Source organism: Lissotriton helveticus, chromosome 6 (assembly GCF_964261635.1).
Source record: "Lissotriton helveticus chromosome 6, aLisHel1.1, whole genome shotgun sequence".
Lineage (NCBI taxonomy): Eukaryota > Metazoa > Chordata > Amphibia > Caudata > Salamandridae > Lissotriton > Lissotriton helveticus.
In genome coordinates this window covers 1,815,843,458-1,815,870,252 of record NC_136067.1, presented here as the reverse complement: position 1 = coordinate 1,815,870,252, position 26,795 = coordinate 1,815,843,458, and the positions used below count along the sequence as shown (strand labels likewise).

Sequence of the window (26,795 nt, the reverse complement as noted above, 5' to 3'; positions counted from 1 at the left end):
AGAACAATGGATTTGACCCAGATCTCTTGACTGGGGGTGAATGTTTGACTTGCTCTGCATTACATCCATCATCATGTGTCTTTTGCTTTCTATGTGTTAAGGTCAGATTAAACTCCAGCATCAAGATGGACTTGTGCTCCCCAGCAGTGGTGAGCATGAGGGCGTGCTACTTCTGGATTCCTGTACTCAGGGTTCCTATTGATTGTAAATTGGAAAAGCAGTGCCCTTAATGCATAAAGGGATTAAACCAATGTAATGTTCTTCATTTCCCTGCCTCACCCTCTGTTGTGTCCTCCCATTCCCCCAAGGCTTGACTAAAAGTACCTTTTATATCGAACACTCATTGTATACAGGTTAATCATTATTCATCAACTGTTCAATTCCACAAAATGTGATTCATGTCTGAGGCTGTAGTTAGCAAACACACATCTATTGTCCATTCACAACATACTGCCCCTTTTCTTCTAGATGTAGTTCTTCCTTAGCATGAATATTGAGCATTAATGCCTAAGATATAGCGTTCCTGCAGGCGTGCACGCTGATTCAAAATCTACCATGTGTATTTATTCTACAAGGCCATGGAGGTACGTAGAGGAGGGTCTTGTTTGTCACCGTATTCCCCTCTATATTTTGATTGGTTAACAAACCTACTAATTTGACTTCTCATTTCAAAGAAACCTATCTACGTATGGAGATTGACTATTTATTCCTGTGAATGTGTAGTTGCTGACTTGCTGTAGATATTGTTGCACTGTATTGGACCTGTGCACATGAAGCTAATTCATTACAGGATATTATATTCCAGAGAACTGACTGCTCTGCCTTCACCAGGCATTACTTGTAGATTGAAGATGCCTTTCAGGTTGACATGTAAGGTTTCTGGATTGCTTCCATTGAAGTGATAGCATTATATCACAAGTGCATTGCTTTCCATTTTTATTTAAACAGTATTACACAAAAAAAACTTGCGGGCCCAATTAGGAGGATGCCTCATCTCTCCATTCCATGAGGAGCAGGGTCAGTCCTGATTTCATAAGTCAGGCCTATGTCTAGAGTGGCTTGGAGGGTGAAAAACGATGGGTTGGAATGCCACCCTCAGCTATGTCAGTGGTTAGACAATTTGCAACTGTTCCTCTCTTCAACTTTTGTGAGTACACTGGAGTTATGTGACCTAGCGGGGTCCAATTTATGCAGCAGGGTTAAATACATTAATTTACAAAAGCAAGCAAATTATACAGTGCAATGTTATACATTTTTTGATAGTATTACTTCATTATCTTATCATTTTTACTCACCTTAACAGTGCCTGGACAAATGTTTCACCTCTTTAGTAATATTTTAACAACCAAACAAAGCAATAAGCAACTGAAAGATGACCAGTCAACCTTTGGGTAGGGTCTTCCACTGTGCGACAACACGTCACTGCTTTTTTAATTAATTTTTGATCTGATAGAGCGAAAAAGCCCGCCATCTTGCCCTACAGTGCCTAGCGCTGTGGTGAGTTTTTATAGCAGCTAGGGCCGGTGGGGTCGTGACCAAAAGTCAACTCAATGAAAACATCAGGATAAGAACGGCTTGGACTTTTTCTTCCTGCCCTCCTCGCCCAGACCTGACCCCCACCAACCTGCAGCAACCTAGGAGCCACTGCGGGCAGGGCATCATGTTTTTCCCATCCCTTAGTTCATGAGATTATATTGGGTATAGATTGGTTATGATACGTCCTTTGTTATAATGTTAATCTATGGGGTTGTAATGCTGGTACAAACTACTGTTGTAGCTAATTCACCTTCTTTTCTGGTTATTTTCTTTGTTTGTTATACCTTTTGTTGTATTGGGGCAGAGTGAATTAATGTTTAGCAGGATACTTTGGGTCCCTTTGGCATCTCACAAGGCACAGTGTCATATGCGCCTCAAAGAAGATGTTTGCAGCAATTGTTAAAAAGCTGCCTTTTGTGGGGGGCTAGGCCGGTCTCTACTGCAGCTGCTTACCCACTTTTTATGCATGCACACTTGCACAATGGGCAGTGGCCCTTTGTGGTGGTTTGGAGGATGTGGCCTGCTATAGGGGATCTAGGCATGGCTCGATAGCCCAGTTATCTGGCAAATGTTGGGGGCACCCCAGGTAGAAACCCAGCCCACCTCTTGCTCTGTGGTGAGCGTACCTCCTGCACAAGTAAAGAGTGAAGGGCTTATGAGAAATTGTGACTTTTGTAGTCTGAAGAGGCCCTTTAGAGGGCCCGGAAAGGTCAGAGGTGGAGAGGGTCCGGGTTAAAGGGCAAACCATGAGTTCACAGAATGTTTCTTGATTCAATGGTAGGGATCGGATTGTAGGTGACTCAATGTCTGGCAAACGTTGTGGGAAAATAATTCTGTTACAACCTTGTAAAATATGAGTGCTGTGCTATTTTCTTCCACATTGAATGTTATGCTTTATGTAATAAATACGTCCTGAGTGTGTGGTGATATCTCTAATCAAACTACAAATCTGATTCTTGGTGTCAGGCTGGTATTGGAGGGGTTGTTGGGTTGGAAAGAAGGGAGTGTGTCTGAGGTCATCCACAAGTCCCTTGCATAAATGTAATAGAACGCAAGTAATGCCTACTGTGTTGTACCGCTCTGGTGGTTCAACCCTAGGGCCGAGGAGTAGTAGTGGATACAATAGTGAGTACGTTTAATAAGTGTCCCCTGTACAAATGAAAGCACACTAATGCAAGCTCCTTCCCCGCAGATCTGCCTGAGCCTGGTGCGCCTCCTGCATTTCCTGGCGCACTCCCCGCTCGGGTCCGTGACGCTGCTGGACTTCCGGCCCCGGCAGTTCGTGATTGTAGACGGGGAGCTGAAAGTAACCGACCTGGATGACGCCAGCATTGAAGAGACTGCTTGTTCTAGCCACAGTGACTGCTTCATGGAGTTTCCAGCCAGGAATTTCACACTCCCATGCTCCGCCGAAGGCAGATGTCAAAACATGAACGAGAAGAGGAACCTCTACAATGCCTACAGGTACATCACTGCCCCTCTCTATCTAACTCTAGGCATGCACACGATGAGCCGAGTGAGTCATCGGTAAAAAATAACATTTGTTATTTTAATCAGCAAATATTTTTTCAAACAGCATGCCAGTTATTTCACGGTCAATATCTTAATAACCAGTTACATGAAATCCAAATATTAACTTATGCATTTTCTTCCGTTGCGTTCGAGGGCCCCTGCTGAAAGTGTTGGTTTTATAAACCTCTTAGTCCTGAACAGATCGTATTATTGCAAATGCAAATGAGACACTTGACATCTCAGAAGGGGCTAGAGGGGTGGGCCTAGTAATTGAGTGTGGCTAAGTTGATTGAAAGTATATTAAAAAACAAAACCTAGCCTAGAAAAAAGTTGCATCCATTTTATTAAAGCATGGATACCCATAGAAAGACGGCCTTTAACCTTTTGATCTTCATTCTGAGTGCTTGGTTGGCAGCATTGATATTTCCAGTCCTACCTCTTTTCCAGTCACCATTTTCTGCTTTTTTCCTGGAGTTGTACTCTGAGATTAAGTGAACAAACACTTTAGTGTACACATTACGGTACATTTACCACCTTGTGGTCCTTCTACGTGCTCTCCATGATGTGAATGGCTCACCCCAATGAATGCTAGAACCAGCTCTCACAATGCCCAAAGCCACTTTCCATGTTGCCCTAAAGCGACTGCCTGCAGTGCCTTACAGATATATTGCAAGGTGTGATAAATCCATATCCGTTCAAAAAAGGCGGTGGGTGCTCAGCCTGTTGTAAGTTTGGTTTAATTTGATTAAAACAGTAAATGATTAACGTTTAGCAAGTTTGGGTGCTCCTTTAAAGTGATGTGTCCGTCCCTGCACGTCGATGTGAGATTCAATTTGTATAGTGCTACCAACGATTTGGGAGCCTCCTTATATAGGGCACACCTTAGGTTCCAATGATTGGACTCCACTCAATTATGTATGAATTCATTTATTGCTTCATAATGAATTTATTCGAAAGTATTTTCAACTTTGTTGTTTTTAAATCATACTTCCCACATGTTTGTAACAAGTTCAAATTACTTTGCTTTTTATATGTAGCTCCAATGCATTTCGGGCATATTTGCCCTTCTTCCGGGAGCTCTGTGGACACAAGGATATAACATAAATGTATAACATAAGTTCATAGTATCACAACATCATACTGTGTGTACGTTGATTCTATACTGCCGTGGTGTGTATCGTATCTAGCCAAAACACTCGTTATGTGAACAACCTTAACCCGAGGGTTTAATATAAGAGAAAAACGCTTACATATCCAACAGTGCTTAACCCATCTGCATTCCTCAAAGGCACCTCCCCTGCAGTGGGGACTTCTACGGATCAGGAGTGGTGGGGCATGACAAATATAGAACACTTACCTGTGAATGGGCGCCTCCTCTCTGCAATCCTCTTCTCTTCCCGGCAGCACGGAATGGAAGCACACATGTTCCCAGACTCTCCTAAGCCATTCACAAATCTGATGTCACCAGCATGACAGTAGCTTTGTGATTGGTCTGAACGGTCTGTTTGGTTGCACAGGCAGTGCCTGGGAGCCTGGGACAATTCTCCGCCCGGCTGTGCAACACTGTTGGGTGGAGAAATGCTAAGTGCGCATGTCAGTTTGGCCTGCCTAAGACAACAGCCAAAGTGATATACGCACTTACGGTGCACATATTTCCTCGTCCCCCTGTTCTGACTGCCCAGCCCGCCCGCCTTAACCTGGCTCTGAGTCTGCTTTGAAAATGACAAAAACATGGTGTTATTATCATTTTATTTTTCCCTTTTTTGCACTGCTCAACAAGCAGTGGGGCGACGCCTTAGCGGAGGAGCTGCCACTTCTCTCCTGTTCCCCAAAGTCACCCCAAGAGTGACTTTTAATCCCTTCTTTAAGGCCCTAATACCACATAATAGGATGCCCACATCTTTTTCATACAGTGCCACAATTCCAACCTTCTGTAGTTCCCCAATAAACATCCCATATTTGCCTAAATCTATAACCCAATGTTCCTTAAAGCTATCTGCCATAATGCCCTGAATCACATGATGTCAAATGATGCCCTAAATTCTCATCCCACACTGCCCAGAAGCTATTATCTTTAGTTGCCTTAAGAAACCTGAGAGAGAGCCTCACTTTTTAATGTTTACTATTTGTTCAATGGTTAGCACTCCTACAAAATGTATGCTTACATTTTATTACTCCCCACCCAGCTTTCGTTTCTCATTCTGTTCCTCTTTCTTTGCCAGAAACATTTTAGTGGACTGCCTAACATTTCATATTTGTGGACATTTCATGGGGTATCTCATGTGAACTATCTTCCAAAGGTTTGGCTCAACAGGATCTTGCTGTGGGTCCCAGTGCTTAATCTGTAAAATATTAAGTTCTTTGGCCAAAGTTTTTCTTAAAACCTAATTGCCTGTGCTTGTGAAGGCTAGGGCTGCCTAGCCTTGTTTCTACCTCACGCTGCTTTCTTCCAAAACACTACACTTTCTGTCTCTTTATCTCACTGTTTCCCTCTATTCCTCTTTTCTCATCTTTCTGTCTCTCCATGTTGCTCCCTTTTTTTACCTGTCTCTCTCTTGCTCAGGGTCAAAGTCTGATGATTAAAGTAACTCTCAGTAAACAAAAATGAGTTACTGGTGCCTTCACAATTGTCACCACCTGCACACACTAACCACTGGCAATGCATTTTGCTAGTATAGTACTGGGTGGTGCAGAGCTTAATTTGTGCCCGTGGTTTCATGTGCTCGGCACCAGCACTTAAGTGCCAGCACCGGGGCCAGTGATAGTCTGCCACAAGGTGGCGCTGTCTGGCTACTTTAGAGCTGAACACAACAACAGTTAATTATTAATTCTATAGGCAATACAATGAATATTACTTGCCACCCAAGCCATTCTTATAGCTTTGGGGGCCTGAATTAGTCCGAATTGTCACACTTGTAGGAGTGTGCATGTCAGTACTTGTGTTGGTACTATCATTGGTGGTGCAGGAAGGGGCAATGTGTGGTACAAGGTGCCGTGGCCTCCTGACAAGAGCCCTGCCACTTATTGTTTTGCAAATTAAGCACTGGGGTGGTGGGTACATTCACCCTGGAGCAGTAGGCTAAAGTCACACAGGTGGGGAAAGAAGGCGCAACATGGCTCTTTTCTCACCCAGCCATGGGAAGGTGGATTACTTTTTTTAATCTGTCAGCAATACAGATTGGCTGCGCAAAGGTCGCATTTACTGTCACATTTAATGTCCCTTTTGAACTTTACAATATGAAGGGAAGCTAATTTAGGGCATCATATTAGCCAGATGGAGAGTCATTGGAGAGTAGATTAAGACTTTCATAGGGAGAGCGGATCAAGGGTTTCATAGGGAGAGCTGACTGTGGAAAGTGATCTTACAGTGCTAAGAGATGCCTTTGAGGATCCATGAAAGGTGATATCATACTGCCTTTGGGGCAGTGTGGCAAGTGGATGCCATTTTGGGAAAAGGTTTTTGAATAATAGGAAGATGCATTCAGGGTATCGCAAAGGATGGACTAAGAACAGTGTTATTAGGTGGGGTTAAGTTATCATATGTAAGACTTTAGCGCTCTTCAGCGCTCTTCAGCAGGTGGCTTTAGGTTATGGTGGGAGGAAGTGTTAAAGGCTTTGTGTGAAATCACTTAAGACATCTGTGGAAGGTGGTGTTAGCTATGTTAGTGTTTGGCTTATTGTATGGAGAGGCTTTAGCACCGCAGTAAAGGGCATTAGGGTATTTTGGGAGGATACATATAGCACAATGGGAAATCATTTTAGATGGCTGTGGAAGGTGATGGCGGGGATGTTAGCGTAAGGGTACCTTGGGAAGTGCTTGATGAAGCGTGCTCCATTTATTTACATTTTCTCAAAATAACCTTGCGTGCTCTTATACAGCAAATAGCATCAGTGCATGCTTTACTTTGTATGTAAATGGACAATTATAAGTAATAAATTATTCAAAGAACCCGAAAACTTGTATCAGTATACTGCACTCTCTTGTGAATGGCATTCACCATTGAGCATAGAATCTACCAGGCATTACACTGTTTGCTGACATTCCTTGATGCAGTCCATTTTTAGATTTGACATGAATTGATGTGTCATAAACCATCAAATATAAAAATCTTTGCCAGAAACCGGTCCTAGGAAGCTTGTTTCCGGTCCAGGGAAGGCATGGCTAGGCAGTTCGGGCTGGACTGTTCCCATGAGGCACAGGGTCAGACTGATTTGCATATGGCCATGTCTGAACTGGGGTGGCAGAGTGGGCTAAAGAACAGTGATGGATCATACCCAGATCTGTTGACTGGGTGTGAGTGTTTGATTGGTTCAGATGCTCCATCCATCACCACCACCTTTTGTACCGATAAAAATCTTTGCTGACATATTATATTTTATTCATACTCAGAATGGATTTGGTACAGCTTCCTTTATTTATTGTCTTCTTTGCCTCAAAAACCTTCAGCCATTGGTTTGAAATCTTGTCAATCACATTTTAGCTCAGCCCACAGGAGTATTTATGTCTCAACTTCTTTCCATTGCCTCTTAGTGTGTAGCTTACTTCTACATTATAATACTTGTGGCACTATTATACCTCTGAAAAGTACTCTCTCTCGTCACACATTTAGTTTTAATTTCATCCATTAACTATATACTGAAAGCACTTCTTTCTTAATTGTTGTACGCTGTAGCAGGCATTAATTATTGCTTTTGTCAAAGCTCAAGTGCTAGGATCAACATGTTGGCTTTGCCAGTGTTATTAACTAAAGAAGTGAGCCAGTCCTTCACTCTCGGGTGTCAGCCAGTTTTGTAAATGATGCACGGGTACTTTAGACCTTCGCTGGCTGTCCACGCTTATGCATCAGTCCTGCTCTTTCTGCACATTTTCACTCTCTACGATAAGGCACACTATTTGGTTTTGCATAAAACTGGACACAGGAGACACGTGTTGTAGGTTAACTTGTTCCCCATGCCCAACTTTACTCTAGTTCAGTAGATGTGAAAAATTCAGGCATTTTTACATAGAAGTTTTGCGCCACTAATCGCACATCTGGTCATCACTCTCACATACCAAGGTTTTAGGGGATTTATAATACAGCACACTCAGGCTTTGAACAATGGGATTGTTATGTTATGTTATGTTATGTTAAATTTAATTTCTATAGCGCACGGCTACTCAAGAAGAGTGTCCCGGCGCTTTATTCTGGCAGCTCAGAGAAAAAAACATAACAGCATAAAAACATTCATAAACAGGGAACAAAAAAGACACACTAAAGGTTAAAAAGCCAGGTTTTAAGGCCCTTCCTGAACAATAGAAGATTAGATGTACCGTGCAAGGCCAGAGGCAATGTATTCCAGAGCTGTGGGGCCCTCAATCGGAAGGAGCGCCCCCCGATACGGGCCTTCATCACTCGGGGAACCACGGCCAAAAACAAAGATTCAGACCGCAAAGATCGGGCCGGGCGGTAGAAGACAAGCCTGCGCTGCAAGTACTTTGCTCCAAAGCCAAAAAGCGCTTTATGAGCCAGGGTCAACGCTTTGAACATAATCGGCTTCCGGATGGGCAGCCAATGAAGCGACTGCACCAAACCGGACACTCTGGCTCGCCTATGAAGGCCAAAGATAGCGCGAGCCGCAGAGTTCTGCACAACCTGCAGCCGCTGTACAAGATAGTCCGGAAGACCCAGATAGAGGACGTTGGCATAGTCCAATCTGGAGCCAATTAAGGCTTGCACGGTGATCTTTCTATGCTCTTCTGTGAGCAGAGGCAAAAACTTCCGGAGCATCTTAAGAATGCCGAAGCAAGTACCCGTCAAACCAAGAATCTGGGATCTCAGCGTCAGATCATTGTCAATCTTGACTCCCAGATTTTTTGCCACCTGGGATGCCTGTGCAGGGGGGGGACATATCCGCCGGCCACCAAGCCTGCCAATCAGGATCTAAGGAACAGCCAAAGAACAGCACCTCCGATTTATTGGAATTACATTTGAGGCTGTTCTGCTGAAACCAATTGAAGACCATCCCAAGACAGCCCCGAATGCTCTCTCCGTCAAAAACCTGATCTTTCCTACACGTGAAGAGCAGCTGGGTATCATCAGCGTAGGAAACGATCTGGGCCCCAAAGGACTCCACCAGTGCCGCCAAAGGGGTCATAAAGATGTTAAAAAGAGTCGAGAGGATTCAATAATTCTCAGTGCACTGAGTCCAAGAGTGCACAGTTTGTCACTGTCGCCAGCTGTAGCACATAAAGTGAACTCCTAAATGTATTTTTGTTGGACCACACCCCTTGTACGAAGGATTCAACTAATGCTAATGCTTGGTACAATCAATCATCCACCACTTTGTGTTATATGGTTCTAGAGGTTCCTCTGCAAATAGAGTTTAAACCAATCAAATTGGTACCCACATCTTTGAAGAAATGTTTACCATTATATTGCACAAATCTGTTTCTACCCTCTGCCTGCTCAGAAAACTAGAATGTGTCCATTTGCCAAAAGGCAGTGGTTTGTCCGCCCTGCTTCTAATGCTGTCTCAAAGATAGCCAAGGACATCCTGCTAGCTTTATAGGCTGCAGGAACAATTCTTTCTTAGTATGTTCATCCTGTTCCATTTCTTAAGCTGTATTCATATTACTAAGCCCTTCTTGCATTAAAATTAGGAAACTCATGTTGGATGCTGGCCAGGAAATGATACAATAAGCTACCAAATAATAGAATCAGAACTACATTTGTTTTATTGCTGAATAGTAAGCACAACAGAAAAGTATTTTCATATTTTTTCTGGTTCCTGCAATGGTTGTGAATGACCATTTCCTCATTGAAATGATCAAAAGACATAATTTTACTCTTAGGGTTGTATGTTAGAATATCAATAACAAAAATATGGTCTGACATAAATATGGAGTCCTAAACATTATTTACAATAATATTGCTACGTTTGGTGCAGAATTTTTTGTTAGTTATATTAGATAATATTTTCGGAAATTATATTTAGGACACTATATGTTTGTCGGACGATATTTAGGCCACAATATTCTGGTACCACACCAACTCGGGTGACCATACTCAGTCAGTTTCTCCTATTTATTAGTCTGAGATGCACGTAACCCCATAAACATATATATTAAAACACACACACATATATATATAATATATAGACTATATATAGATCAAGCTCCGTCCGCTGAGCGAAATGCGTCATGGAGGACAGCCGTCCTAAGATAATGCAATAAACTCACTACTGCTCACACAATTTTGTGTGTTGGTGTCATTGAACGAAAATTTCTGGGGGAAGAGGTTCGCACCTGCTTGGTTCTGCTGTGACATCGGTGGTCAGGATTTGTTTTCGATATACATATATATATATATATATATATAAGCAATCCAATCCAATCCAAAGTAAACACGCACACTTAAAAGTCCATGAGCTTAGAGCAGACGGTTTTAATCCTCAAAACGTTACGCGTTTCGCCAAACTAATGACTTGATCACACGCAGAGTTAACAAAGTTACGTGCATAAATAAACATTGGAAATAAACAAAGGACTCTGGTTACATATGAGTGGATGGCCCAGGAAACCTGCCGGCCATTTTGAACAAGATAATATTATGCCGTGACCACACGTCCTGGTACAAAAATCATGATCGAATGCACAGGTAAGTGCATCCTGAAGCTTGAAAACATGCTTAAAGTAAAAGTAATTCAATAAATAGTCATGACCCATGTCTGTAAGGAATCGTTATACATTGTCTGCTCAGATTGATAATTGGTAATTAGTTAGACACGCTAGTCGTTAACTCACAATCCAAGGTCTATACATATATGGCACGGTCAAATAAAGGTGCTGGTCATGTTCCCTTGGCCCGAGCGGGTTGATGAAGAATGGAAGCTAGCATATGCGTTTGCCAAGTGGCAAATATTAGACATTCCACCTCCTTTACTCGTACCTACAGGCAACTAAAGAGTGTTATAGGTGGTAACTAAGTAACACTCAATATGGGATACAGAAATGGGCTTGCAAATGCCGGAAGGCATTTAATCTAGTCAAAGCATGCGCTATGAGAAACCAGAAGCTGCCTATATATGCCCATTTTCTGCTAACATTTGTGCAGATCCATTCCATGGTACCAGAGTTATTAGTAAACCAGAATGTTTTGACTCCATCTCTATCTTGCCAACCCATTTAATCGACACAAATTATTAAATACCTGTACTTGGTATAATTACCTGCTATATGTGGTGCAGATTAATTAAACAGTGCCACCGTGATAAGCAACTGGAAATAATATTGCCCCCTTCTTTACCTTTAGCTCCACCTTGATGGATTGGTACAAAATTAGAAACACTATTAGAAACCAAGCGTCTGCCAAATTGTCCATAAATATGTCTCATAGTGTCACTGTGTTCAGCAAATGAGCGCTTCTTTTGCCCCCCTCTCTTAACTGGGCTCCCCTTTGATGGATCTGAATGGCCTTTTAAATACCAAGTAACGCCAGATGTGCAAAATTTCTGCCGAATTTGTGCAGTACTTTCTGAAAAACATGCACTGGGTGTAACTTGCTAATTGCTTGCCACATTTGAAGCAGAATTATCAAACAGCACCACACTTATAAGCAAATGAAAACTATATTGCCTCCCCCATTAGCTTTGCCCCTTAGATTGGCCAAAAACCTAGCATACCTATAGAAAAACAATCCTTCCAAGTTTCTGTCAAACAGTCTGGAAATTATTATCATTTTATTTTTAGTATTCACGTTGCGGCCCGGTTAGTCCGAGGCGGGCAAGGCTGGGCTTCTCTCGTCACAGGGAGGAGGAGTGGCTGATGCTGCACCTAAAGTACACATGACTGTTTGACCGGCCATCTGGGGCCAGCCAAACAGTCACGTGCAGTTTGCATGTTCCTCACCCAGGCTTTATTACAGCCAGGGTGGAGAAGATGCCCAGGTTCCTAACTCCCCCTCTGAGTGCCGGACCACGACGCTCATAGCAGCGAAGTGATTGGCTAGGGTAGTCTGGAACCCTGGGTGCTTCCTGTTCCTGCGAGGAGAGGCGACGGCTGGCGACGGTGACCAGTAGGTACGTTTTTTTAACATTTCCTAACCACACCACCTTCCCCCGCCACCTTCCCCTGCCAGTCGCCACTTCACATACTGTCAACGCTATTTCCAGTTGGAACACTTTTCTCGCCCCCCCTTTTCTTACTGTTCCTCCCATAGACCTACATTAATTTGAAATTGGCAAGTTTAATCTCAATTCAATACTTGTCTGACAATATCGATGCATATTTGCTAAATGGCACATAAGTTATACCAAATGGTTTTTCAACTACCAAGATATGCAAATGTGTTCTCCATTTCAAGCCGACTCAGCAAATCTTTCAAACTCTGATTTCTCAAGAACTAATGAACTTTCGGAATAAAGGTTTACTTTCATGCCAAGTTTGACATAAATCCCATCACCAGTTTTTGCTGTCCCCGGAAGCAAAATTTTGTATGGGATGCACAACTGGAAAACACAATTTTTGATGTTCCTTTTAAGCTATCGCCCTTCATTCGCAATGCAGAGTAAAATTTGATGGAGATCCTTCCTGGGGATCAACGTTATAGACAAATTACTAGTCAATAAATGGCTGTCAACAGAGTGTGGAATGAACCATAAATGCACAGTATTGGCTGCCACTGTTTGATATATATCCCTGCTTATGTTTGAATTTTAAAGGTATGATCCCTCTGAGTTGGAGATAGTTAAGGTTTTGGCTGCAGCGGTTTACCTGCTCTGGCCTGTTTGAAGCCAATCTATCCCTATCGTTTCCTAGTACTGACAGTCTGCAACGTGGTAGTGATGAGAACTACATTTCATCGGATACCACGGGTCCCACTTAGCGTCTCCAATGCGTACCTATCATTCTCTGCTGAGTGGGCATGATGGCAGTAGATTTGGTCACCACTTTCATACGCTACATAAGTGATTCCACACAAGAAAAGCTAGTAGATATGTTATCGCATCTCAGAAAGTGAAGGTCAAGCAAGCTAAATAACATAAAATGCTGTGGGCTCTTCGACTGGGTGTATACAGAGGTTATATTTTTTAGCACAAGTAAAAGTATACAAGAAAACTCCAAATAATAATGAAAAATGCGTGCTTGGATTTTTAGAGACGATGGGTATAGTATCAGAATAGCGTGGTCTAAATATCGTCTGATAAAAATATTGTGTTCAAAATATAGTGTGCAAAAACACTGCTTTATCTAATTTGACATTAGAAAAGCTACACACAATGCAACAATAGTTCTATAAATTCTATTTAGGACACAATATTTTTCTCAGGTGGATTTTTTGACATACGGCCAAGGAGATGGGGTTTGGCTTCCTTCACAGACACAAAGCTGATAGAACTTTGATGGTGATTTAGTGCTCGGATTATTTTTTCCTCACGTGGCTACCAAGGCAACCTGAGTTCATCTTTCCTGCCTCTTACGCGGTCCTTCCAGTGCTGCTGCAGTTTTTCGAAAAGAACACATTGGACACAAGTCTGTTCCCATGATGTTATCCGCTATTCTGTGCCTTAACCTTCAGTGTATTTCAAGAAGATGGGAACCCGATGAAGCAATGTTATTCTTCTTTTCAATGTCAAATATTATTCCTCTAGAAGACCAACCATGGAACAGAAAACTAAATTAAGAACACACCAGATGTTTGGAACAGAGCCTATCCACAGAGGAAGTGTTGTTTTCCGCCCATCAGATTTTTATAAATTTTCCAGTAGTATTTGTCATGTTTAGTGATGTTTTCTCTTCATGTAGAAATTTCTCTTCTGTAATCTGTAATGTATTTTTGCTCATCATTATGTTTAGTTATTTTTGCATGTGTTCTGCATCATCTCTGTATGCAGCCTAAAATATGACTGTGGTATAGTGAGACAAGTTTGTGGTATACAGCAGAAACCACAATCATCGGACAGCACAGGACCAACCAATTTTTTTTTTTTTTTACCGCAAATAAGCGTATCTTACATCTGGAGTTAGAAACTGACATTCAAGTTGTGAGTTAAGCACGAGTATTCACAGAAAGTGTGTATTTTTAGCACATACTAAAAGATCATTTTTTTTTAAAAACACCTTTGTTGCATGAAGTTCAATGAACACAATCGAGGGGGGTTTTTAAGGTCATGTAAAATGTGTTGCTGAGCTCTGCACTGCATATAATGAAGGCAACAGGGTCCGTATTTTTTTATTTCTTTTGAGGGGCCTTTGTCAGAAAAGGAATATGCTGATCCCTCTCATTTGTTTACGATGGAACATTTCAGAAAGCAACATCATTGGACGTGACATCAAATCAAAAGTAATCCTCTGACTTCATTGAAGAGACTTTGAAAGAAGTTCCCTGGTGTGGATATAAATAATAACCCTAATGAAATAAGTAGATATATTTTAAAGCTGTTTTAAGTGGAAATGCAGTCCATTATTCATACGCGGTGGAAAAGCTAGACCCAAGCCTCACCAAAACTGATATCTTTACTCCCCTGTTCCCTAATTGTTTCTAGATTAGTGCATGATTAAAATTCGAAGATAGGTCTCGAAGCAATATAGCAGGTGTTTAGCGGCTCCCCAATCCTCTCTTCATGCCACAAAGACTAAACATAAAGCATTTGATCTGTGGCTGGCATAGCAGATCAGTACAAAGGGATTCCTGCTGGATCAGGTGAGGGACCTGCAAATGCTACAACAAAAACCAGAAAGCACAGGTGGCAAAAGATAAGAGGATGAGATGGCACATACGTCATGCACAGAGGGAATGGCTGACTTTTTGGCTCACACACACACAGACGTGCAAAGAGCTTTTTTGTGTAAAATTTATAAAGGCGAGATGGCTAAAAAGGGACAAAAATGCGTGACCTTGGATAAAACACGGCAAAAGTATATTGAGCCAGTAAATTAAAGCGACTAATCAAGAGTGACTTATTATGATAGACGGTGTAATTGACACATTTAACCACATCGCTGCGGCGGCTATTCCGCAGCAGCGCTAAGGGGGCGGTGCGGCGGGCGCATGCTGGTGACGGAACCGCTCCGTCACCAGCCGCGGTTGCGTCATGGCCCCGCCCGCTCAATAGAAAGCCCAGCGCAGGCGCGGAATCCGCGCCGCGCAGGTGCGGCGGCCGGGCCATGACGGAACCGCTCCGTCATCAGCACAGCGCCACCGCAGCTGATGACGGAGCGGTTCCATCATCAGCATCGAAAGGCTTAAGAAAAGGAAATCCTGCATAGTGAAATAGGTAGGCTGAGGAGGGGCTTCTGACTTGCAAAATAAAGCTAAAAAATCCTAGAGAGTAAAATTCTTAAAATGTTTGTCACAGGTTCCTAATATGAGGAGGAATTACTTCCCAAAATGAGAAGGGTCCCGAATCATGTTGCTAGACTCATATTTATCTAAGATATAATAGTACATTGTGCCTGTGCTTGCGTTAATCCACTGCCTTCTGGTTAAAGAGAGAACTAAATACAAGGCCCTTGCAAGACTATCTTTAATTATCCTCAAGTCGTCTACGGTCATTCCATGGGCTGCTTAGTCAAGCACTTTACTTTTTTCAAACGCTCTCCCATGGGCCTTGCAGTGCTGGAGTCTGGACTATGACTGGACCATGACTGGACCTTCTTTGCAAAAACCAGGGGAGGGTCCACAGGAACATGATTTTTTTCAGTCTTTCGGTCGTTTGTATGCAGACTTTTTTGTAAATTGGTCTTTATGCACAGCCTTCTCTACTGTATGTCTTTTTGCTGCAATATTTTGTCAAATAACCCCTTTTCGCGCCCCTCATTCAAATGACAGTGGATGGAGTGAGAGGTGATTCACCCTCCAAGTCCACATGCTGTGTAAGAAACTCCCCTTTTCACATCACGCAGATTACATGCCAGTCAAGCTCACTTTTATAGCTCAGCCGTTAATGACTTCACTCCATCCTACGTGCCTCCACCGCCCCTTCCCCGCATCATCACTGGGCCTGTTGTGATCTGGAGGTGGAGATGGTTGGTTATAACAGCCTGATGGTGGTCGCCTGGGCAAGAGACTTATGTAGAAACTGTGAGTGGAAAGGGGACAGACTATGGCTCGGCCTTTAACATAAGGGAACATCAGGTGCTAACATCCACAGGAGCTCTAGAAAAAGGCGGCAATATTGTTCTGTATTTTTTAAAATAGAGTGCCACTCACAAAAGCTCCTTAAAACCTGAATTCTAAATTGTTGCTTAAGTCCTGAGATTTCTAACAATTTGCTAACTGTCTCATTTCTCAGGATCGAAATATCCGCCTGCCGATTCTGTAAGCAATATGCAGAGACAGCATGGTGGTGTAGCACCCGCTAACTTTGCATTAGGTGGACTGCTTCCATCTGCTCCCGTGAAGCGGGTGGCATGTTGAACAATTGGACCGTACAAGTAGTTACTGACCATTCCTTACATACATTGTTTTTGGTTTCTTCTATCATTTCTGTCCATGCTGTCTCATCCACTCTGCCCTGCTCAGTCTATAAATCTATCTGCTCCGTCCCACATTTGTACGGGACTGCTGGCCTGAAGCTCCAGAAATAGATATTTAATAAAATCTGTCCAGAAAGCAGACAGGCTCGCAAACAACCACCCTACACTGGGCTTCCAGCAGGCTGCTGTATTAATGGAACATTTACTGGTGACCACAAGGCTGCCTTGTGTATGCTTGCTTGGTCCAGCTAAGCCAGACAGCTGTGGGAATGGCTTCATCCATGTATTTATTTGATTAGAGAATATGAAGATATTTGCTGAGAAGACTGGGAACATAGCAAATATTGGAACTGTATTTTTAGCTGTCCCGTGGTTACTAGAGACATTCCCTGCTTCAATAAAGGATGTATTTTTTTCGGCAGGTTTTTCTTCACGTACCTTCTGCCACACAGTGCACCTTCGTTACTGAGACCATTGTTGGATGCAGTAGTGAACGCAACAGGTATTGTAGTATTTCTGATTAGCTTTGCAGTGATATGTGTCCAAGAGGGTTGAATAAGGAGTTCTCCAAAATATACTGCTATGGTTTGAGAATCCATACATTAAATTGCTTTGCAACCATTAAATTTTCATATGTTCTATGTATATTGAAGACCAGCAGTTTTACAAGTAAACCTCTACATAAAGGAATTATTCATAAAAGTGTGTTTCTTTTAATCAGAGGCTTAACACAAAATTACTATCCAAGTTAAAGTATGCTGGCAAAGAAAAACATATTTGCACAATTCATATATATTTATTTAAACAAAACTAGTGACATTGACTGCATGAATTGTAAAAACCAGTGAGGTTTTCAGGATATTCTCAATGAATATGTATGAGGACGTTTTTATATTCAATATCAGTGGAAAGTTTTTTGATCACTTTTTCTATCTGATGTGGCAACAGTCATGGTCTTCTAATATGATTATTTTTCTGACTTTCTGAGATTTTCTCCAGTAAAATGTCTCATTCTTTATATAGCTGCATTAGAAGTCCTCAGCACCAGTGTACACTCCGGCATGCACACTAATCTATTTCCTACTACTCACGTCCACTACAGCCAGCAAACATTGTATTACCGCTCTTTTCAAACCACCCACGCTCATAGCAGCCCCAGTCCTGGCATATGTGTGCTAACGCTTGCTGCTATACTACATTGACTCACTATTTGCCCCTCTTTTTTTGTATTTTGTAATTCTTTATTTGTGTGTTCGTGTTGTATATGCGTATAGTTTTTGAATGGTGGCAATTTTTGTTAGTACACACACATTGGTATTTCATTGTCACTGAACTACTTGCATGTCTGGATATTTGCATGATAAATTATTTGCATGTCTTCTCTGAGTTAGTTTGGTTTGTGTGCCATCTGTTGTGTCTGTGATTATTTTCTACAAGTTACGTTTGATTTCCACCTGTTGTATCTGTGATTTTTTCTACAAGTTAAGTTGTGTTTGGTTTCTACCTAAAGCCCGTAGACACACATACCGACTTCCATATACTAGTAACAGATTGAGTAGATAGTGCCATAGGAGAAGAAGGAACCAAACATATGCTATGGATTCTGACCATGGTGCAGTAGTATCAGAGAGTAAAGTCAGACATTGACAGGGCTGTGCACAGTTGGTCAGAGGACAGGAGAGAGGGTTGACTGAGCAAAGAATATTTGGTGATCAATGGGTCATGGAAAGCCCTGGCACTGGGCTACCAGGTCCTGAATATTGATATAGTTCAGGATGAACTGCAAACATCCACCTGTTCTCCTTCCATTCACATTCCCGGGAACCATTCACACACATAGATCACTGCATGCAACTTACTCAGGCAACTTAGATCAAAAGCATTTAAATAGGAGATTCAGTCGTTACAATATGTTTGCGTTGGAGTAGAGGTGTTATTTTTGAATTTTTTTAAATGATTTCTATGGCACTTTTTTAGGAGAGCTTCGTTGGGGGATCGATGAAACCATTGGTCAGCTAGAAAAAGTTTTGTACCTGTACAAAAGTGGCCTTTATTTGGGAAACACGACCCGAACTCCGAAAGCAGGTAAGCTAATTCAAAACATCATTTAAAAGGCCTTTTCTAAGGCACGCTAATATAGTTAGAGAACCTAAAATGTTTTCCCAAACCAATACATATTTGGACTTATTGTACTTGATTTTTTATGATGTATGAGGTGCTCTGTCTTCTGCTAAAAGAAACATCATATTAGAATCCTGATTCACAGACCCCACGATCCAGTTATCATTTTAGGTGTTAACATTTTCTTTAAAAATCAGGTGCAGTGTTGTCAATTTTTCATTTGTAGATGTTTCCTTCTAAGATTCTCAAGCCCACAAGTTACCATGTAAAGGAATAACACTTTAAAGTCGAGGAAGTTTAGAAAATACATTCATGTATTTTTGTTGTTGTTATTCATCGGCTTAAATACTATTATGCTACACTGATCCATTCACTTGCTATGTTTGAGTATGCATTTCTTTGTTACTGGTTACTTGTTGCTGGTTAACCCTCCATGGAATAGTGTCTTTAAAATATGTAAAAATTGCAAGGAGCAAGGAAGTTGATCATGGTCTGAACCATGTTTTGCCAAATCTTATGCATCTTATGGCATGTAAAGCAGGTTTTTGAAAGGTAAATCAGTGAAATTAAAATGGTTTGTAAGTTCATTGCCATCACACCTGAAACATGTTATATGGAGGCACTTCACTCTACTTTAAGAGCATTTCAGGTGCTTTTAATGTGGCGTGAGTTGGAGCTGTGGTCCCGCATGTCTTGTATATATGTCTGTGGTTGAAGGTTTAAGACCTGCTCTGGAGACAGTAGTGTCGTTATTACACTGCTTGCTTCACAAGAACCCGGAAACTTCGCTTTGCACTCAGAACAATGTTGGGCAAAATCTCGTTATCTCTGTTGGACTCTAAAGTAATCTGGAATTCGGAGACACCATAGTTCTCTACATAAAAGAATCTTAACATCTAAAATGGACACGGCTACAAACACGTGTTATTGGTAACACAGGTTACTCGGTGCTGTTTGAGTGTGATTCAGGGACCTGGTTCAGTGGCATAGCCTGTGTGCCCTATACCTGAGTGCCTGGAAGGAAAGGCCCCTCTCCCACTGCTTTTTAAATTATGGAATACACCAATTATCAGGATTCATTGGGCCCCGGTGCCACTGCACCTAATGCGCCGGTGGGAGCTACGCACCTGGCCCAAGTTGTACGAGCCCTGTCTTTTGTGTGACGTGGATTAAAAAACGAGGAATATTATTAAAAGTTCAGCAGCCTCACAGCACCATGATTTGAAAAGACAAGCGATTGCTGATTAGTTGAAAACATCCAACCTTTGGAAAGAGGCAGAGGAGACAGTGTGCTTCTCGTCAGACATGGAACGTAGACAGAGATATATTTCTTTACAATGTCCGCGCCCAGAGATTAAACAATTATAGACGGTCCCTCCGGGTCTGGCAGGGCAATGGGTGCAGGTGCTCGGCCGCCATCGCTAATTCTCAGATTGTCGTCACATTCTGAGCTGAGTGACGCCTGTCAGCACAGGGGAATTATTTTCAGCAGTCCGATCAAAAACACAAACAGCCCTTTGTTGAAGAAGTGCGAGAGGTTGAGCCTGGCTGCGACGGCAGTTGATTCCAGTAGCAGCTGCCAGGTCTGCCCAACAATTCCTGATTTAACATTTATTTCAGATGAAATTGACTTGTAGAAACAGCGCATTGTGTGACTGCGAATGTAAAAGTCTTGTGTTCACAGTGATTAAATAGTCGGGCGGTGTCTGGCCTCTGGTAAATTAGTGTAGATTGCACTGCAGTTTCTCAACTGCTAAATCTCTCTTCTGTTGATTTGATATATTTAAGCAACCTGATAAGGCCGCACAGTGCTCGCAGACAAGTGCTTCCAGCGGCCATTTTAGGCGCTCGTGAACATGGTCATGTCGTGCGTATCAGCTTTCCTAGTGTACCGCCAGCTCCCGCCTCAAGAACTGGAAGGGCACACACAGGTCAGGTTTGGGAATATCGGTTCCATATTGCACATGTGCGGCGCTAATTTGCATTTAATTGGTACAAGTTGCATCAAGATGAGGGTCAGTTTACGTGCAGCCATCATGTAAAAAAAAAGTTTTGCAGTTACTGGCTCCATGATTACAGAGTGAACACTTCAATGTAGGTGCATGCACAACAATTTTTGCCCATTTGCAGACATTTTAAAATGATGTAAAACTGGGAATTATTAAACATTATTCAAAGAGCCACAGTATAAATTCTCAGGCCACCGCAAAAAATTTGCCTGTTGATGTGAGGAGCGCAAATCAAATGTTTATTAGTTGTTAGGTCTGGCGGTAGCGAAGGCCTTTTGATTTTAGTATATAGGTGCTTCCCATCAGCCTATTTCATTAATTGGTCTCTTATTTTGCCATTCTCATTTTTGTTACACACACTTCACCATTGGGGCAGCTGGCATATGGCCCATATCAGCCATTGACTAACTTCAGTGAAAGTAACACCATACTGCCCTTTCACATGGAGCACATCTGCACTCAAAGTAACATGGAGGGGACATATTGATGGCCTCCGCCAAAGCACAACCTCTCTCCAAATCCACCACCCAATCCCAATGACAGCCTGAATCATATATTTGTTACTGGTTAAAGATGTAAAATCTCACGACGTATTTATTAAGTACATTTCAAAGGGTATGCCCAGACGTGGGTCCCGTGCTCACTACGCCACTGGAGTCAAGCTATCCTGGCTGAAAAACGGTCCTAGGATGCTTGATTCCGGTCCAGGAAAGACATGGTTTGGCAGTTCGGGCTGGACAGTTCCCATGAGACACAGGGTCAAGACTGATTTGCATATGGCCATGTCTGAACTGGGGTGGCTTGGTGAGCAAAACAACGATGGATTAAACCCAGATCTGTGACTAGGGGTGAATGTTTTGCGATTGTGCAACATTCCGTCCATCATCTTGTGTGTTTTGCGGTATTTATTAAGTAAGCATAAATTTCCATGTTAGCATCATAACACAACACTAATTTTTACAGGCTGTAACATAGTTTTACTTGCAATACATAGTCCGCTAGACATTGAGTCGCCTACAACCTAACAGCTCCCAGTGCATCAAAAAACATTCTGGTGAACTCATGGTTTGCACTTAAACACGAACCCCCAACACCTCTGACCTTCCTGGGACCCTGTAAGGGCCATCCTTAGAGCATAAGCTGGTGAGTTGCTCTTATGTGAATCCTTGCTTTCTGAACTCATACAGGAGGCCTGCTCACTCCAGAGCAACCCTACCTGAGGCAATCCCCACATCTGTCAGATAGCTAGTCTGGGCAACCGGTACATTACTTGGTACCCTCGAGCAGACTCTACCCCCCAGGAACCCCCAAAGGGTCAGTATCCCATGGCTCCACCTGAGCATGTGTGTGGGGTGAGGAAAAGAATGTGAAAACAACTATCCCAACACCCACAAATGTATAGAATCTTTAATAGTTGATGCAAGCAGCCCCTTTGAGGTCCACGTAACACTGGTGTTCTTTGTACTTATCTTCATGTGAGATACCATGGGCACCTGATGTGTCCTCGCCAACCATAAACTCACCCTGATACAATATGGCAAAAGGCATATAATAATAACATAACACAACATAAAACTTAGCATCCACCTGCTACCGATAAGCGTTAGAGGCAGCTTCTGCTCGCAACAACATTATACTCTCACAGAAAAATGTGACGTAACACAACTCGACCCACCTATGCTAGAACCAAACTACCAACTACAGGAATGGGTGAATGGCGAAAGAAGAGATGCCCACCGTAGCGGCTTCTGGGCGTTGCAAGTCTTGCGGCAGCTGGCGGCAATGGTCTTTACAACGAGTAGAGCTGAAACAACGAGTCTGTTCCCTACCTCGTCTCATTTTTTTAACATGGGTTCGACCAGCATCCATACCCACCCTCATCTCCAACTGCTGACCAGCCAGCCAGCCTCCAGGCGATAGAAGATGGGCCAGGCACAATGTAGGGGTTTTTCTTGCTGGCCCGCCATCTTGCATGGCCACGCCCCGTCCTACATAATGTCGGCTGTCCCATCCTGGGGGACAGCCTTAGGGCATATTTTCAGTTCTTGGGACCCCCTAGGGCAACGTGTCATTTTCAAGAACAAAAAAATATTTTTGCTTTAAGCCAAGTTTGTTTCCATTGATAAGATCCCAGCTGCTCCCTCAACTATAATTTTTTTTTTAAATGAATGTAAATCAAAACTAGCATTGGCAAAGCAAAAAGGCTGTCAGACAATGTCAGGCCTATTGGCTTTGCCGGTGCTTGTTTTTTACATGTTAGTAAAAGCAATAAGTGGGTAGGTAAAATGTTTTGGCAAAGTTTTTGACATGAAATCGGCTTTATTCATAAGTTCACCCTATTTAAAAAAAAAGGCACAGTATATTGTATGCTCGATTTGCCAGTCTGTGCAACTTAATTAAATGCATATTTGCTTTTATGGAAGCATTTGTTGGCCAAAGGCAGCCATGTTGGAACTGGTGATAAAGAAGGACCTGTGATGTTGAAGACAACAGGGAGATGGGTGGTGCTTATCTGCTGACATTATTTATTCTTCTGCAATTTCCATTTTAAAGATAATTATTTGCATACTTTCTTGAATAAACAATAGTGCTGAAATCCCTGCTTCTTGATGCCTCCTGAAAGTTATTTCTTTCATGCTGTGCACTCTTTGAATTAAAAAAAATGCCTATTTGTGTCCCTGAGGATGCAGTAGGAAGGGAGCGAATCCGATACTATTTCAAAAATATCCAATTGCCCACAAACTTTATATTGAAAAAACTTCCTCTGCATATGCACAGGAGAGGATTGTTGATTATCTACTCTATCTGCAATAAATGCAGAGACAAAAGATGTTAATTATTGTTGTGCTTTGCTGATTGTACTATCCACTGGTAACTGCTCATTAGCCCAAGTGTACGAATTTGGATTGATTAGGTTATGCACAGTAATTCCATACTAATAAACTCAATGTCATAATACAATATTTTTGCATTTTCATATATCTGAAAGTTTTGTACAAACCGCGTTGCAAACAATGTCTGTCATTTAGGTTTGATGTATAATGGTGCAGTTAATAGCCTGGATATTTGTGCTCTTTCAACTGATTATACATCCATAGCTTTAGGAGACATTTTCTTGAATTTGTGATATATTACTAGATTTCCTTGATTATTGGTTGTTCTTTTCTGGTGGAGACTTTATCAATAAAGCTTATACAAGCTGTTGAACCAAACACACCATCTCTCCCTATCTGCTTTAAGTCTTTTTTCACAATTTGACTGAATTTAGATTGCAAGCAAAAAACAATAGTTGAAGACTGCATTGTCTCCCTTCCGATTGGCTAAGCTAATCTCAGAATTCTATAAAGGGCGGTAACGTATAAATACAGATATATTTTATTTACTATTTACATACTCAGTTCGTTTACATAGTGTAGGCTTGTTGTATTAACACCAATTGTAACCTCTAGAATTATGGGATCCATACAGAAGATTTTCACCACACTAGGAGGGGTGACTGTTTACTCAAAGGACAACCAAGTAGGAATTTGGAGGGTGGCCTATGAGACAAGGGCCACGGTTCCTCCTTGCAAAGATTTGGTCACGTAGCTGTCTTGGTGCGGTAAGAACTCTGTAATGAATAGACTTTTCCTCAAGTTCCTGCTGCAGGTTTGGTTTAAAAACTGGGCTGGCTCCTCAAGTGTGTCTGCAAGTCATACCATGGTTTTAGAACCATTACTTTGACCGTTTGTCTGTCTTGCTTTCTGATTGAATATCAGCTGTGTGATTAAAATGGTATTTTACAGCCATATGTTCTGGCTAGAGGTGCATTAGGGTGCAATTTTCAAAATCTATGATTATGGCGCAGACTGCTTTGAATGTTGTCCTTGCAGTCACTGGGATGCAGGCCTTGTAGAGTCCCCTACCCATTGGCTAGATTGGTGAGTGGAGAGTGGCAGGGAAATCTGAGGCTGTCTACCTATGTGATTCAAGTGGGCACGCTGGGACCATCACACTTGGGACTAGACACAAGTTTCTACAGGCTGCCGTGTCATTGTGAAAGCTGCCAGCGGGTTTGAGCACCCTAGCATTGCTCTTACACATTATCATAAAAAATAGATCATGTACCTCTGAAAGCAGTTTGCTTTCAATTTGTTTTTACTTTTGTCACAAGGCACACAACATTCTTCCCATTGTTATGCAATTGTCAGATATTACCATAGGGTGATATTAAATGGATGTTTCTAATACCCTTGCACCACAGGCTCACTCATTCACTGATTTCAACTTTGTACTGTTATTGATTCTGCTTGACTTTGGAAATCAAAAAAGTCTACTATTTCACCAACACCAGATTCCATACTTAAATGTTGTCTATACTTATTACATTCTGGGTCATCTTTCGACCATTCCGGCAATATATTAGCTAGGGCTCCTATTTCGTATATTTCGGTTATAAAATACAGAAAACATTTTAGACTTATGGACCCTATTATGGAATATCACACCACAGTGTTTTACTTAATGTTGAAAAACTAAACACAGCCTTTTCCAATCTGTGAATGTCTGTGGGTCTATGGCACTTTTTAACCAGATTGTCACATATGTTTTTTTCAAAGGCGAATTTCTGTGCATCTCCTCTTCTCCTAGCCTCCTACGTACGTTCAACAGTCCCATGTTCTCAAGTCGTTGTGTTTTTAGAGTAGGATTTGGGCATAGAACAAGGAAGTAGGGAATGTAAAAAATGTCTACCAGTTTTTTATTCTAGTTTAGAGAATCCACATTTTCAAGCATTTGGCTATTGAAGTAATTACATTTTCTGTCATTTGGAAATGGGCATGTGTTGACTGGTTTGATTCTTGAATGTCTTGCGGCCAGTGGTGTGTAAAGCTTTTATTAAGCAAGTGAAGTGTTATGGATATTCAAACTGCCCTACTTGTAGTTCATGGTGTTTTCTGATTTTACTATGTGTGTGTCCTTACATAGTTTTCCCTCTCACTCTCCAGTATTTCCTCCTGAGTGCTGTTTGGGTTTGAAGATGGATGAGGCGTTTTCTTGGGGGAACATCCATTACGACACGGTGTTTACACCGCACTACCATTACAACGCTGGTTTTACAACGCAAGTCGTTACCACGACTTGAGCTGGAGGGCACTCTAGGCTAAGGAATAGTAGATTTACTATTGCAACACCTTCCCTACTGTACTTAGGCTGGTGTTGGAATAGTAAATCTTACTATTCCTAAGTCCAGCACCCTACAGCGCAAGTCGTGGTAACGACTTGCGTTGTTAAACCAGCGTTGTAATGGTAGTGCGGTGTAAACACTGCGTTGTATTTACATACAACCGTTTTCTTGCAAGTTAGCTTTGAATCCATTTCCATCACGACGATGTAGGTAGATGAACTTTGGATTCTGTTTTTTTGTGTCCCGTACAATTGGATTCCACCCATTCAACTGTAGTGTGCTTTCATTAAAATTAAAATATAAAGACGAAATCTTGTTGCTCCAGTCGATCATTTTTAAATAATCAGGGAGAGTATTGTTTTAATTGTGTCTGTAGCCCTTATACTGAAGCGTCAATTCCTTTTTGTGGCTTTGATAAGAGTAGTTATTGGAACTTCACCAAAATGTTTTAGGCACCAGTACCTCGTCATAATCTTCAAATGAAGGACCCTTCTTTGAAATAATAAAAGAAAACTCTCTCCTCGAATATGTCCTTTTCTCATTTTTTTATAATTATGCCGGAAATGCCTTAAAGTAGTATGATTCATTCTTAACCAGCCTTCTGTTTCTCAAAGCCAAAAGGGATTGTCGTGGTTCCTTCATGTTAATGCCATAGGTTTGTCTTTGTCAGAATTTCCATCACTGACATGGTATCGAATGCAGCATGGCTCATTCATACACAATTCTACATCCCAGTGCCTTGAAGATCTAATATTTTCTATCAGTTCTGTTTCAAGAAGGTTTCCAAGGTTGGTGGGAATCCGAGCTGGATCTGGCTATCTCGGTTTTGGACTTCGGTTTTAATGGTAGTCCTTTTGTTGGTGGAGGAACTGGTAATCCTTTCTTGGAGGATTCTACCCTTTTGGAGACTGCTCTGGTGGATTGAACCCTGTCATATTTTGCCTGAAGTAGTAGTGATTCCGTCAAAGGCTTTGCCACTAGAGGAATACTCTCCAAC

General features: G+C 41.9%; 1 protein-coding gene across 1 annotated transcript in view; it reads left to right on the top strand.

The window, feature by feature from the left end:
* PKDCC (protein kinase domain containing, cytoplasmic) overlaps positions 1-26,795 on the top strand; it is an 81,203-nt gene that overhangs the window by 27,319 nt on the left and 27,089 nt on the right. The window contains exons 3-5 of the mRNA XM_078649707.1: positions 2,729-3,000; positions 16,927-17,006; positions 18,482-18,589. Of these exons, the coding sequence (XP_078505833.1) occupies positions 2,729-3,000; positions 16,927-17,006; positions 18,482-18,589 (460 nt within the window). The remainder of the gene's footprint in view (positions 1-2,728; positions 3,001-16,926; positions 17,007-18,481; positions 18,590-26,795) is intronic.